Source organism: Lethenteron reissneri, chromosome 31 (assembly GCF_015708825.2).
Source record: "Lethenteron reissneri isolate LAM-NWPU_2019-01 chromosome 31, ASM1570882v1, whole genome shotgun sequence".
Lineage (NCBI taxonomy): Eukaryota > Metazoa > Chordata > Hyperoartia > Petromyzontiformes > Petromyzontidae > Lethenteron > Lethenteron reissneri.
This window is the reverse complement of record NC_083809.1, coordinates 11692503-11707071: the sequence shown is the minus strand read 5'-3', so window position 1 is coordinate 11707071 and position 14569 is coordinate 11692503. Positions and strand designations below refer to the sequence as shown.

General features: G+C 55.1%; 1 protein-coding gene across 1 annotated transcript in view; it reads left to right on the top strand.

Annotated features, from left to right (window-relative positions):
- The window catches only part of LOC133349858 (uncharacterized), a 56748-nt gene extending 42191 nt beyond the window's left edge, over window positions 1-14557 (top strand). The window contains exons 8-15 of the mRNA XM_061563662.1: window positions 1024-1100; window positions 3742-3815; window positions 5430-5519; window positions 6057-6182; window positions 6459-6494; window positions 7991-8147; window positions 11494-11549; window positions 11786-14557. Coding sequence (XP_061419646.1) covers window positions 1024-1100; window positions 3742-3815; window positions 5430-5519; window positions 6057-6182; window positions 6459-6494; window positions 7991-8147; window positions 11494-11549; window positions 11786-12682 — 1513 coding nt within the window. The 3' untranslated portion in view covers window positions 12683-14557. The remainder of the gene's footprint in view (window positions 1-1023; window positions 1101-3741; window positions 3816-5429; window positions 5520-6056; window positions 6183-6458; window positions 6495-7990; window positions 8148-11493; window positions 11550-11785) is intronic.
- The last annotated feature ends 12 nt before the right edge of the window (window positions 14558-14569 follow it).

The following is a 14569-nucleotide window of genomic DNA, read 5'->3' as shown; positions in this document are numbered from 1 at the left end:
CGGGGACACGGGACAGAGAGAGAGTCCACGGAGCAGATGTGGGACAGGGGGACACGGAGACAGACAGAGACTCAGACTGCACAGGGCAGGTGTGGGATACGGAGAGACAGCGAGAGAGGGAGGCTTTTTGGCTTTTAAAATCCGTCTTGATTCTCACGAGAAGCAACACGCCGTGGCTTCTGCACAATGTAAACAAATCATCTTGTGCAAAATAGTCTGCACATGAAGCATGTACAAGAGAGGGTGGGGGGGGGGTGAGAGGGTGGGAGGATGGGGGAGGGTGGGGGGGGTGAGAGGGTGGGGGGGAGTGAGAGGGTGGGGGGAGGGTGAGAGGGTGGGGGAGTGAGATGGTGGTGAGAGGGTGGGGGGAGGGTGAGGGTGGTGGGAGTGAGAGAGTGGGAGGGTGAGAGGGTGGGGGGAGTGAGAGGGTGGGAGGGTGAGAGGGTGGGAGGGTGGGGGGAGGGTGAGAGGGTGGGTGGGTGAGAGGGTGGGGGGGGAGGGTGAGGGGGTGGGGGAGTGAGAGGGTGAGAGGGGGGAGTGAGAGGGGGGAGTGAGAGGTGTCTGTGTGGGTGAGAGGGTGGGGGTGAGAGGGGGGAGTGAGAGGTCTCTGTGTGGGTGAGAGGGTGGGGGTGAGAGGGGGGAGTGAGAGGGGGGAGTGAGAGGTCTCTGTGTGGGTGAGAGGGTGTGGGTGAGAGGGGGGAGTGAGAGGTCTCTGTGTGGGTGAGAGGGTGGGGGTGAGAGGGGGGAGTGAGAGGTCTCTGTGTGGGTGAGAGGGTGTGGGTGAGAGGGTGGGGGTGAGAGGGGGGAGTGAGAGGTCTCTGTGTGGGTGAGAGGGTGGGGGGGAGAGGGGGGAGCGAGAGGTCTCTGTGTGGGTGAGAGGGTGGGGGTGAGAGGGGGGAGTGAGAGGTCTCTGTGTGGGTGAGAGGGTGGGGGTGAGAGGGGGGAGTGAGAGGTCTCTGTGTGGGTGAGAGGGTGGGGGTGAGAGGGGGGAGTGAGAGGTCTCTGTGTGGGTGCGCGTCAGAGGTGGCATGACCCCAACGTGGTGAGCTCCCTGCTCAAGTCCTTCCTGCAGAAGCTGCCAGACGCCCTGCTCACTGAAGGTGAGCAGGGCGTCTCACCATCACTCACTCACCATCACTCACTCACCATCACTCACCATCACTCACCATCACTCACTCACCATCACTCACTCACCATCACTCACCATCACTCACTCACCATCACTCACTCACCATCACTCACCATCACTCACCATCACTCACTCATCATCACTCACTCACCATCACTCACCATCACTCACTCACCATCACTCACCATCACTCACCATCACTCACTCACCATCACTCACCATCACTCACTCATCATCACTCACTCACCATCACTCACCATCACTCACCATCACTCACTCATCATCACTCACTCACCATCACTCACCATCACTCACTCACCATCACTCTCACTAACTTTCACCTACACACTCACTCTCACACACTCACTCACTCTAACTCTCACTCACACTCTAACTCTCACTCACACTCACTCACACTCTCACTCACACTGTCACTCACACTCTAACTCTCACTCACACTCACTCACACTCTCACTCACACTCTCACTCACTCTCTACAACACAGGGAGATAGCATACAGACTGCACACCGTCAAAAACACAAAGACAAAGATCCCCCGTGTAGCCTTAACAGACTTTTGGGGCAAGTGCTGTTAGCGAGCATATATAAAGGCCAGAACGGTACACGAGGGGGTGGGTGGCCAGCACCACACCCGACCGCCTTTGTCTCCCGAGTGGCGATGTTTACACACGACACCAGGTACTCATTTCAGGCTGAGTCGACATAGGAGAGGCTCAGTGACCGGTTCGTATTATCATTACTGGGTGTTGGTGGCCGTGAGCGAGAATCGAAGTCGGGTCGCCGGGTTCATAGCGCACACAGCACAACACACACTCTCACACTCTCACACTCTCTCTCACACTCTCACACTCTCACTCACACTCACTTTCACACTCTCACTCACACTCACTCACTCTCACACTCTCACACACTCACTCACACTCTCACACACTCACTCTCACTCTCACACTCTCACTCTCACACTCTCACACTCTCTCACTCACTCTCACACTCTCACACTCACACTCTCACACTCTCACACACTCACTCACACTCACTTTCACACTCTCACTCACACTCACTCACTCTCACACTCTCACAATCTCACACACTCACTCTCACACACTCACTCACACTCTCACTCTCACACTCACTCACACACTCTCACACTCTCACACTCACACTCTCACACACTCACTCACACTCACTCTCACACTCTCACACACTCTCTCACACTCACACTCTCACACTCACACTGTCACACTCTCACACTCAATCACACACTCTCACACTCTCACACTCACTCTCACACTCTCACTCACACTCACTCTCACACTCTCACTCTCACACTCTCACACTCACTCACACACTCTCACACTCACTCTCACACTCTCACACTTACACTCACTCTCACACTCACTCTCACACTCTCACACACTCTCACACTCACACTCACTCTCACACTCTCACACTTACACTCACTCTCACACTTACACTCACTCTCACACTCTCACACTCACTCACACACTCTCACACTCTCACACTCACTCTCACACTCTCACACTTACACTCACTCTCACACTCACACTCACTCTCACACTCTCACACTCTCACACACTCTCACACTCACACTCACTCTCACACTCTCACACTTACACTCACTCTCACACTCTCACACTCTCACACACTCACTCTCACTCTCACACTCTCACACTTACACTCACTCTCACACTTACACTCACTCTCACACTCACTCACTCACTCACACACACTCACACTCACACACTCTCACACTCACTCTCTCACACACTCTGACACTCACACGCTCCTCGTACTCACGCACTCTGCAGAATAGAGGAGGGGGGTCGTACAAACTCCACGTGGAGAGGCGCCCCAGTCGGTGATCGAACCCAGGCTTGAGTGCCGCGAGTCGCGAGTGCCACCGCTACGCTGTGGCCACCCTGCCGCCGCCTGGCGGTGATGTGGGACGTACATGCCTGTCAACCCCTTGCCAGGGGCCTACCTTTTTACAGACTAATTCAGACCGTATTGGTCACCCCGTGCCCCTTATAAGTCTCAACGTTCATCCTGCAAAGTCCCATCACAAGGTCGAGAAACACAAACAAGCAGACGATTTATTTTTACTAAACGTGTGCCCGTATTGAGACGGCTGTACGCCGCGTGGACGTGAACACTCGCTGTTCCTGCACAAGAACACGAGGCGAACCGCACGGCTTGACAGACCTCGGCACGTGCGTTGAACTTCGTTCGTACCGGAACGCAGCCTGCCGTGCTAATCCGAGTTGCGGGTGCAAAGGACAATCAAACTGAACACGCAAAGTGGTTGTAAAGAAATGCGTTTGTCAGTCTAGATGACGACGAAGATGATTAAACATTTCCCCGAGTTCCAGTGGCCTCATCACGTCGGAAGGCAGAGCGTTCCAGACGGCCCCGCGCGACGATGCAGTGTTACCGTCTTCGTTCGACGGGCAGCCCGGGGGAGCCGCTGGCGCTGCGAGGTCGACCCTGGGGGTGGCGTGATTCATGGTCGATGCTTCACTTGACGCGGTGACGGGCGAGGTGTTGACGACGATGTCACTGCCTCCCGCTAGGCAAGTACAAGGCCCTCATCGAGGCGAACCAGAGGGCGCAGCCGGCGGAGAGACTGCGCGCCCTGCGGCAGCGGGTGAGGGGGCCGCACACTGCTGACGATCGGGGTGATGATGACGACGATGACGACGATGACAACGATCGGGGTGATGATGACGATGATCGGGGTGACGATGACGACAATGACGATCAGGGTGACGATGATGACAATGACGATCAGGGTGACGATGATGACAATAACGATCAGGGTGAAGGTGCTGCTGCTGCTGTTCACTGCTGCACTATGCCTCTGTGAGCCGACACATGAAGAGGGCTCTCCTTCACATTGTGTGCTTGCCCAGAGGTAACGAGCATTTGCAGCGATGAGTTCCAGTGAGGGTGAAGCCGCTTGCCTCCGTTTCACCGCTGCCACAGGCACGAGCGGCAAGGCCGCAGCAGAAGCGGCCAATTAGCGGTGAGGGGCTGGCGCGACCAACAATTGCCGAAGCTCTGCGGCCCTCTATGTATCAAACGTTTTCAGCCAATTAATGAAACGTGTATAGGTGTGCGAGGAAAACTGGGGCACTCGTAGAAAATCCGCGCATGCGAGGGGGCAACGCTGTATCCCCGTGCAGATGGAAGAGGTTGGATGTCCGCGTTGTTTTGCTGTGCCGCCTTCTCCTGGCGAGCCAGGGTACGCGGGGGACGCAGTCTCGCAGCCCGTCTGTGTGTGATCCACCAACCCTTGCTCGATTATGCAGGCCACGTGCGTAGCCACTACTGCCGGCTAACAAACACCGACGGTAACAGCAACAATAACGGCGACACATTCAGCTGTGCGATGCCGGTGGGTTTAGGCGAGGCTGGGAGCATTGTACATCCGTCGGTGAACGGAACTAGAGGGGGAAAAAATAAAACTAAAAACAAGTTCATGGGTACCGAGGCTCCCACGGGGACCACGCGTTAGGGGCTGCGCGCGTGGCAGTTTTGGCGCCGGCTATCGCAGAGTGCGGGCGGTCGTGTCGCCAGGGTTGTCTGCGGTGAGTAACAACGCCTCTAAAAACAACGGTGGCGCCTTCGCCTCCGCAAGTAAAAGATTTCGGCGGTGAGTGGCACACCCCCACCCACCCCGCAACTTGTAGACGTCTCGCAACGGGAAAGTGGTTCAATTGTATCTGTTGTGCAGTCTGCTGCTGCTGCTGCTATGCACCCAGACTGGCACGCTCCTACGCCTTGTCGCTTACCATCGTGCGATTTGTTTAACCTGGCTTGTGCTTTGCACGGCTGCCATGTTTGTTGTGTTGTTTGTTGGTGAAACGTTCTTACCCCGCGCCCCGACTGGACCATCTGTGTAGAAAGAGCTTCATAGCTGATCGGATTTCTCCTGCAGTATAAATATATATTCAGATTCTGATCGTTCATGTTGTTCACCACATCGCTGATGAAGTAGTTGCTGCTGTTGTTGTTGTTGCTGCCAAAGCTTGTTAAGTTGTTGTCGTTGTTGTTGTTGTTGATGCTTTGAACATCGCCGTTTGTTCTCCTTGTTGATGTTACGTCGTTGGCATTGCTGAGGACTGTGTCGACCTTTCTCTGTGTATTTGAGTAGTCGCTGATGAGCGTTGTGATTGCCGCAATTGACGAGCGTTTTTGTTGATGGGTTTCTACCATCGACCTTGTTGTTGTTGTCCTTGTTGTTGTTGTTGCGATGTAGGTGCAGGAGATGCCCGGCCACCACTACCACACGCTCAGGTTCCTGGCGAAACACCTGCAGAAGGTGGCCCAGCACGCACAGCACAACAAGGTGAGCCGCGCCGAAGGCAAAGCCCCCCCCTCCCCCCCCGTGTAGCCTTAACAAACTGTGTGTGTGATGTGTGTGATGTGTGTGTGATGTGTGTGCGTGTGTGATGTGTGTGTATGATGTGTGTGATGTGTGTGTGATGTGTGTGTGATGTGTGCATGATGTGTGTGTGATGTGTGTGTGATGTGTGCATGATGTGTGTGCGTGTGTATATGATGTGTGTGTGATATGTGTGTGATGTGCATGCGTGTTAGATAGACGCACACAACTTGGTGATCTTAAGGCTATACGGGGGATCTAAGTGTGCATGTGCTGTGCGTGTGTCATCTTTGTGTATGTGATGTGTGTGATGTGCGTGTGAGTGTGAGCGCGTGTGACGTGTGTGAGCACGTGTGATGCGTGTGTGTGTGATGCGTGCGTGTGTCTGTGTGATGCGCGTGTGTGTGATGCGTGTGTGTTTGAAGTGTCTGTGTGTGTGTGATGCGTGTGTGTGTGTGATGCGTGTCTGTGTGATGCGTGTGTGTGTGTGGTGCGTGTTAGATGGACGCACACAACCTGGCGATCGTGTTCGGCCAGACCGTCCTGCGCCCTCCGTGCGGCTCCCTCACCAAGCTCATGGCCAACATGGCCGAGCACAACCGCCTCGTGGAGTCGCTCATACGACACGTTCGTCACCCCCCACTTACCCATTTTATCTCGTCACCCGGTCACCCGGTTACCCCTGCAACCCATTACCTCGTTTACCAGCTGTCCCGTTATCGCATTACTCCCGATATCGTTTGCCGGGCTATACCCTGTCACCTCGTGACCCCATTACGCATGCAGCTGAGACGGGGGTCGCTCACCGCTCACGACAAACGCCAATTAAATAAATTAACTCCGAGTGCTTCCCCCCCCTTCCCCTGCACCCCCCCCCCCGTCTCCTCTCCACCTCCACCACAGTGCGACTGGTTCTTTTCAGAGAACTCCGATCTTCCGGTGAGTACCACGCTGCGCGCGTGATTGTGTGTGTGTGATATGCACGCGTGATTGTGTGTATGTGATGTGCACGCGCGATTGTGTGTATGTGATGTGCACGCGTGATTGTGTGTATGTGATGTGCACGCGTGATTGTGTGTATGTGATGTGCACGCGTGATTGTGTGTATGTGATGTGCACGCGTGATTGTGTGTATGTGATGTGCACGCGTGACTGTGTGTATGTGATGTGCGCGCGTGATTGTGTGTATGTGATGTGCACGCGTGATTGTGTGTATGTGATGTGCGCGCGTGACTGTGTGTATGTGATGTGCACGCGTGACTGTGTGTATGTGATGTGCACGCGTGATTGTGTGTATGTGATGTGCACGCGTGATTGTGTGTATGTGATGTGCACGCGTGATTGTGTGTATGTGATGTGCACGCGTGACTGTGTGTATGTGATGTGCGCGCGTGATTGTGTGTATGTGATGTGCACGCGTGATTGTGTGTATGTGATGTGCGCGCGTGACTGTGTGTATGTGATGTGCACGCGTGATTGTGTGTATGTGATGTGCACGCGTGACTGTGTGTATGTGATGTGCGCGCGTGATTGTGTGTATGTGATGTGCACGCGTGATTGTGTGTATGTGATGTGCACTCGCAATTGTGCGTAATAATGTGTATGCGAGTGCGCGTGTATGCGATTGTGCGTCTGTACTTATGATTCTGATTGTTCATGCACATCTGGATCGTAGTGTTGCTAGATTAGCGCTACGACACGGCCATTGTGAACCTCATAAGACAGTTTAACACGTAGTAGGCTTTCGCGACCAATGTCATCCATAACACTGCTTTTTCTTTGGGTTAGATCGCGTAAATATGTGAATTTCGTTAAACCCTACCCCTCTACCTACATCTACCCCTGTTTAAGGAACGAAACAGGAGGACTTCTCCACAAATCTTGCTGCCGCCTGATGAAGCTGGTTGTAATTACTCGCGAAACGTCGTATTCAAGATTGTAAATGTCGTGGCTTGGCTCTCCACCGGTGTGCTGTACTCGTGACGGATTGGCACGTTCTGTTTACGTGACAACCCTGACTAGTCGGCTGTGTTGGATGTTGTTGACATTACTGAATAAGGTCCGCAGACAGCTCCGGGCTGTTCACGTGAACACCGGTCCACCACATTGTGTGGTGGTTCAGACTAAAACGGTCAGCGTCTGGCTGAGACCGAGTCCTCAACACGGGTGGAGGAGGAATCAACGAGTGAGGTCCGCAGCAGCAACAGCAGCAGCAGCAGTGGTAGCAGCTACAGAAGAGTGATAGGGAGACGAACCAACCGCTGTTGAGCGAGTGAGTGGAGTGAAACGGTGCGGCGCGTGATTTTATTAATTTAAGGGGGCCCCCTTAATAACAAAATAAAAATCGCCACCCCCCCCCCCCCCCAGATCGGCCTCTGGCTACAACGCTTGCTCACCATATCCCCCCCCCGCGCCTCCCGTCTCCCCGCCCCCAGACACCGGATGACGAAGCGAAGGTGGCGGGCGAGGTGAAGGAGGAGGCGGGCGAGGTGAAGGAGGCTGCGGGCGAGGAAGGGAAAGAGGGCCTGGCGTCTCACGCGGAGTTCCCGGACGGCATCCCGGGCACCGAGGGGATCACCGACAGCGGCTCGGGTGAGGCGTGACGACCTCACACTCACCGCCCCCCCCAAGGACAAAGGTCCCCCGTGTGGCCTTTGGCAGGCTGTTGGGGCAAGTGCTGCTCGCGAGCACCTATGAAGGCCGGCACGGCGCACCAGGTGGTGTGGCCGCCACGATGCATGCCCGGCCACCTTTGTCTCTCCAGCGGTGATGTTTCCACACCACGCCAGGGTACTCACTGAAGGTTGATTTGACCTAGGGGAGGCCTGGGACCAGCTCAAGTATTCACCAATGAACATAAGTGCTAAGGAGGCAACCGATTGCCAGTGAGCGAGTGACCTGAGTGAATTGGTAAGTGTCGGATCATCAAGCGCCCTGGGCTGCTGTACCCGGGTGCTGTGCGTGTGAGCGTGGTGTGGAGAGTGCGTGGTGAGTATGTGGTGAGTGCAGAGTGGACGCTAACAGCCCGGTGCTTCCCCCTTTCTCCCCCAGCATTCCCCCGCGCCAAGCAGGAGGCCGACTAACCCGGTAGGATTAACCCCCACTCACAGCCCGGCTGTACCCACGCTGGCATGCCTGCCTTAAGCCTAGCTCTAATGGTGACCCAAACACTAATCCCAGCACTCACCTTAACCATAACACTAACCATCTTCCTAGCACCAAAATATTACCATTACCATAGCCCTAATTGTGACACCAACTCTAACCATAACTCTGCTAACCTTAGCGCGGGCACTGACCCTAATTCTAATAACTCTGGAGGTATGAGTAATGCTAGCCCCAACCAGTGCCATGACTAGCCTCTATTCCAGCACTAACTATACTCGCAACTTTAGCCCTAACTCTAACACTAATCCTACCCCTAGCCATGGTGGCGAGATGTTAACTACCTCGCTTGATATGCGGGTGGTCGTGGGTTCGATCCCGACCCTGACGCCTGTATAGTTGGACTTTTCATGTTCTCCCCGTGGTTGCGTGGATTTTCCTCTGAGTCCTCTGGGTTGTCTCTCCACATTTAGAATCAACATGGGTTGACAGTATTTGGCTGCTACAAATGTCCACATGATAAGCCACTTCGAGTTGAACTATTATGTTTGGCCAGGTCGCTTCTGAAAAAAGAGCTACATAATTGAATGGGCCTTACCTGGTCAAATAAAAAATTGTTCATTTTAGCTCGAACTCTGACCCTACCCCGAGCTCGAACCGCAGCCATAGCCGCAGACCTGGCCCAGCCACTGGGCCGGCACTACTGTCACCTCCAAGTCACCACAAAACTATCAGCGTGGAACAAATCCACGATGAACCACCGCTCATAATGCGCCACTTATTGTATAATAATACTGACAGTACCTGCATACCAACATAGTCTTATCATGTTCTAAATAGAAATCCACACAACGGGTGACGCAAATTTCTTGCACAGGTCACAGCCCGAAGGACATCATCACACGCGTCTCGTTTTCTATTTGCTGTACACGTCTAAATGCGTGTCGCGTACGTTGCAGTGCTCCTTGTCCAAACCATAGATACAACATCTGTCTGTCTGTCTCGTCTGTTGTCTTAGGACCAGGTAAGCAGAGCCCATTGACATCCAGGGTCTATTTTGAAAGGCAGACCTGGGTTTGACTGACTTTGAGTGAAAGGGGGGCGGGGGGGGGGGACGAACCACAACGCAAAGATCGTACACTTTTAGACGAAAACCACGGCAGAAGACACGACGCGGACCCAGCGGCAGCACAAACCCGCCAACCCTCTGCCGCTTCTTGCGGAAAAGGGTTCGCGGTTTGAACCTGGCGGGCGCGCTCCCAAGTCAATACTGCGGCTTGCGTGCTTAACCGTAAACGAACTTCATGCCACAGTGGACGTCAATGACCGCCCCCCCCCCCCCGACCACCCATCCCGTGAAGTCTGGCGAAGAGCAGACCATTGCGTGCCGGCGTCGCGTTCTGAATTTGAAAAAATGGACTCGCCATTTACTAGCTGTTAGTTGGATACATCCGCAAAAGATCCCCGCGACGTCGTTGGCGAGAGCAAGGCCGTCGCGTGCCGGTGTCGCCGTTCAAACTTGGTCAGGTTTGACAAAAAATTACGATGATTCGGTTGGAACGTACAGAGCAATCGCCGCACACCGCTGCGAAGAACCTGGCAGGTAACCTCCCGAATGAGTCATGCGACTCGACGATGAGGCTTTCCCGGATTAACAAGTGCAGTCATCATAGCAACATCGAAATCCCATTGCTTTTAAATCTGTACACATGATATACATGTGTAGCAAAATCAATAGTTGTACTGTGCTCTCATATCCATCTATGCACCCGCCCACCTTGGCCAAGCCCGCACTGACCAGTGTGGTGAAGTATGGTCAAATAACCACCACCCCCCATGACCCGCAACGGCTTGGGGAAGGGAGACCTCCCTCATCCAGCAGTGGATCGACGACGGAGCTGCACGTGTCCGATTACACACACGCAAAGAGTGGAGATATTAATATTTAATTGCAACAAACATTTGCATTTCATTGTTTATCAATGCAGACGAGCTGAGTGCACACACACACACAGGGGAACTAAGTGCTCCTAAGTGCCGTGGTTACGATTGCACGAGCAGACTTTGTTGTTTAATGGATTCTGAATGAGCGGGTCGAGAGGGATGGTTGTGTTGTGATGTTTGGGGGGTGTGGGGGGAGGGGTGTAGAGGGGGATGTCCTGTGTGAATAGGGGGGTGGGTGCTGTGGTGGTGGCGGCGTGTGTGTGTAAGGGATGTTCTGTGTGAATAGGGGGGTGGGTTCTGTGGTGGTGTGTCTAAGGGACGTCCTGTGTGAATATACGGGAGGGAGGGTGTAGTGGTGGTGGTAAGGGATGTTCTGTGTTAATGGGTGAGTGGTGGTGTGTAAGGGATGTTCTATGTGCATAGGCGAGAGTAGTGGTGATGTGTAAGGGATGTTGTGTGAACAGGTGGGGGGGGAGAGTGTAGTGGTGGTGTGTAATGGATGTTCTGTGTGCATAGGTGGGAGGGTGAAATGGTGGTGTGTGTGTGACAGGGACGATCTGTGTGAATAGAGTGTGAGTGCAAGAGACTGTGTGGGGTGTGCCATTCTGGGTGTACTAATTTGTGCAATGTGAATAGGAAGTGTGTGAGGTTGTGATGTGGGGTTTGTATCGAGGTTGTCTTGTGTTGAGCGTGTGGTGTGATGTGTGTACGAATTATTTGTTCCATGTGCATAGGAGAGTGTGAGGTTGTGATGTAGAGGGTCTTGTGTGGTGGGACACGGTGGGACACGGTGGGACATGGTGCGAGGCTGTGGTGGTGCAACGTGGCGCGTGCGAGGAGCCATCGCGAGTGTGACCGCGGCGGCGGCGATTGTGTGGCGCGTTCACAGACGACACGGCAGGGGGCGAGGACACGACGGCACGAAGGAGAGACGTGCAGAGTGCGGTGAGTGGAGTCGTACATCAGTAACATCACCCTCATCATCGTCGGTGTCAATGTTATCGTCACCACGACGCACTCCCCACACAGTAGTGTTAGAGCGCATCACGTAGCGCAGGCCGCGCAACCCAGGCCACACAGCCTGGGAGTGTAGTTACTATAGCTGCTGGTCAGTGTGGTCGCATATTCCTCTAACGCCACCCCGTGGCCCCCTCCCACGCCCCCCCCCCCTCCCTTCCCAGGGTGCGGCGCCCCCGCGGCCCCTCTCCCTCCTCTCTCCCAAGCGCAAGAAGAAGAGCTACGGCGGCACCGGTCACGGCAACGCTGGCGGCGCCGACGAGCCGGACACCGAGCGGTGGGCGGGCAACGAGAAGCGATCCCGCGCCAGAGCCGGCTCCACCATCACCGCCGCCGTCTCCTCGCGCTCCGCGGCCCCCGGCGGTGACCCCGCGCCGGCGCCGCCGCCCGCCCAGTTGACGGTGCGCGTGGCCGCGCGGGGGTCCGCCCGGGTGGCGTTGCCGCTACGCCTCTTCCCGTGCGGACCTCGCGGTCCCGCGCCCTTCGTCGCCGTTCCACTGCCGCTTCTGGAGGCCTCGGTGGGCTCCGCGGATTCGCAGACGGCGGCGTCGGCCCCCTCCGCCGCCTTCCGCTGCCGCATCGCCATCGTCGTGGAGCCGCGCATTGACACGGCGGCGGCAGAAGGAGGAGCGGTACGGGCCGACGAGACCGGGGCCCGGCAGGGCCAGCAGCAGGAGCAGCAGGGCACGGGCCGCTCGCGCGCCTTCAACGCGTTCCGCGTGAAGCACCGCGACACGCTGACGCGCAAGCGGCGCGAGCGGCACGCGCGCCTGCAGGTGTGCGTGAGCGCGCCGCCTGTGCCGTCGCAGCGGGGCGAGCGGCGGGGAGGGGCGCCGTGGGGAGTAGGCGGGGAGGAGAGGGGCGACGCGGGGGGAGAGGCGACCCGGCGGGAGAGGCCCCCGCGATGGTCGGCCGCCTGTCTCGCCCCGGTAACCGATGACCCCCGCGACCCACCCGAGGTATCCGCAGCCCAGCCCGAGCCCAGTGTTGTCGGCGGCAGCGGCAGCAAAAGCAGGAGGAGGAGGGAGTTCAGGCTGAGCCGGAGCATAAAGACGCTGTAAGTGCCACTCCCAAGGGCACCAGCTCGGGGGAATTTGGCAATGGGAGTTGCAGCTGAACCGAAGGTCGCATGGAAGAGGTGATCGTGTCCAGTGATGTGGAGGCCACCACTCCTCCCCCCGCCGCAAGATTGTGCAGCTGCCACAGACAACATGAGGGTTGCCACTTGTCCGGGTTTGAATTGGCACGGAGATTTGGTTGCGGGAATCGAGTTGAACTTTATTACAGCACAGTGCACAGTTTTGATAAATAATTAGACCCAAAGCCGACTGACAAACATGTCCGGGTTTTGTATCCGGAAACTGTGGCAACACGAGTCAATGCCCAGTCTCTGATGTCCACTCCTACAATCGCAACACCACTCATTATCTGGCGGCTTCAGATTTTACCCTCCCTTGATCGCCAGAAGCTCTGGGTGCCACTTCTCTGTTGGACTCGGAAACCTGGCCTCCTCTTCCTCCTACACCCTGCACACGCGTGCCTCCCACTACGTACAACATCCCACTCCTGATCACATTCACAGCGCTTTTGTTGCCAAGATTTATATTGAAGTTGAGAGTTGCTTTTACCCTATTCTGCTGTAACGAAATGTCAGACCTCCACATGCACCTGTGCCGAAAAGCCAGCAGCGTCTGCCACTTGGCCACACGAACCAACGCAGATCAAACTCTCAACCACTGCAGAGGAACTTCTCAACAAGCCACTACAGATCGACCTCTCAACCAACCACCAAATTACCTCTCACAAACATCACCAGGCAGTCTAAATTTGAAGTTTTCGTGACTGCAGGGATCCATACTCTTTGGTTCTTTCGGTAAAGTCTCATTAGTATAAAATACATTAAATCACGTTTCGGGCGCAGCACAAGCGTCTGTCATCAGGTGGAACCACAGCAAGAAACAATTGCTGAAGTGGGAAAAAGGGCTGCTTGAAACAAGAGGCCATATAGGTAAGAGAGGGGGGAGGAACCAGGGAGGAGAGATAGAGAGGATGGGGGTGCGGGTTAGGGAGAGTGGGGAGCTGCAAGCACGACAAAATGCCGGGGCTGGGAAGTGAGCGGGACTGGGGGTAGTAGGCTGAAGAAACTGGAGATGCGGATATGAAGGCAAACTATAAAGCAGTTAAGGTTTTACCTGGTTAATAACATCCTTCCAGCCCCGGCATATTGTCGTGCTTGCTCCCCACTCTCCCTACCCCCCCCCCTCTCTCTCTCTCCCCCCTTGCTCCTCCCCCTCTCTTACCTATATGGCCTCTTGTTACAGCAGCCCTTTTGCCCACTTCAGCAATTGTTTATTGCTGTGGTTGTCCCACCTGATGACGGACGCTTGTGTTGCGCCCAAAACGTCGTGATTTAATTTATTTTATACCTACGTGACTTTACCGAAAGAACCAAAGAGTATCACCAGGCAGATGTAGCAGAACAAAATACATGTGGGGGTGGGGGGCAGGGTATGAAGAGTGACAAGATGAGAGGCAATACAACGCATAGACAAGGCGAACGACATACACCAAGACAAGTAGACCGACAGAGACACGGAATGAGACGGATGTTATGGGGGGTAGGAGGTGCACTTGGTCAACCTTAACTACAGGTTCCGCCATATCTATCACATCAACTCACTCCCATCCACCACTTCCAACTCTCTCCTCGGCTACTGTCACACGCAACTCTCACGTCCGGTGGTTGGTAGCGGTCATCGCGAGGGGATCGCCGCGTTCTTCAATTAATCGGAACGAAAGCAAACACCGATGTATACACAACTCGGCCGCATATTGTATTTGCTTGTTCGTGCGCGCTGTATATGCGAGGAGCGCTGTGCGTTATAGGGCCTGTCGGCTCACTTATATATCAATAAATCTACGTTTTATTTAACCAGGCCGGAGCTCAT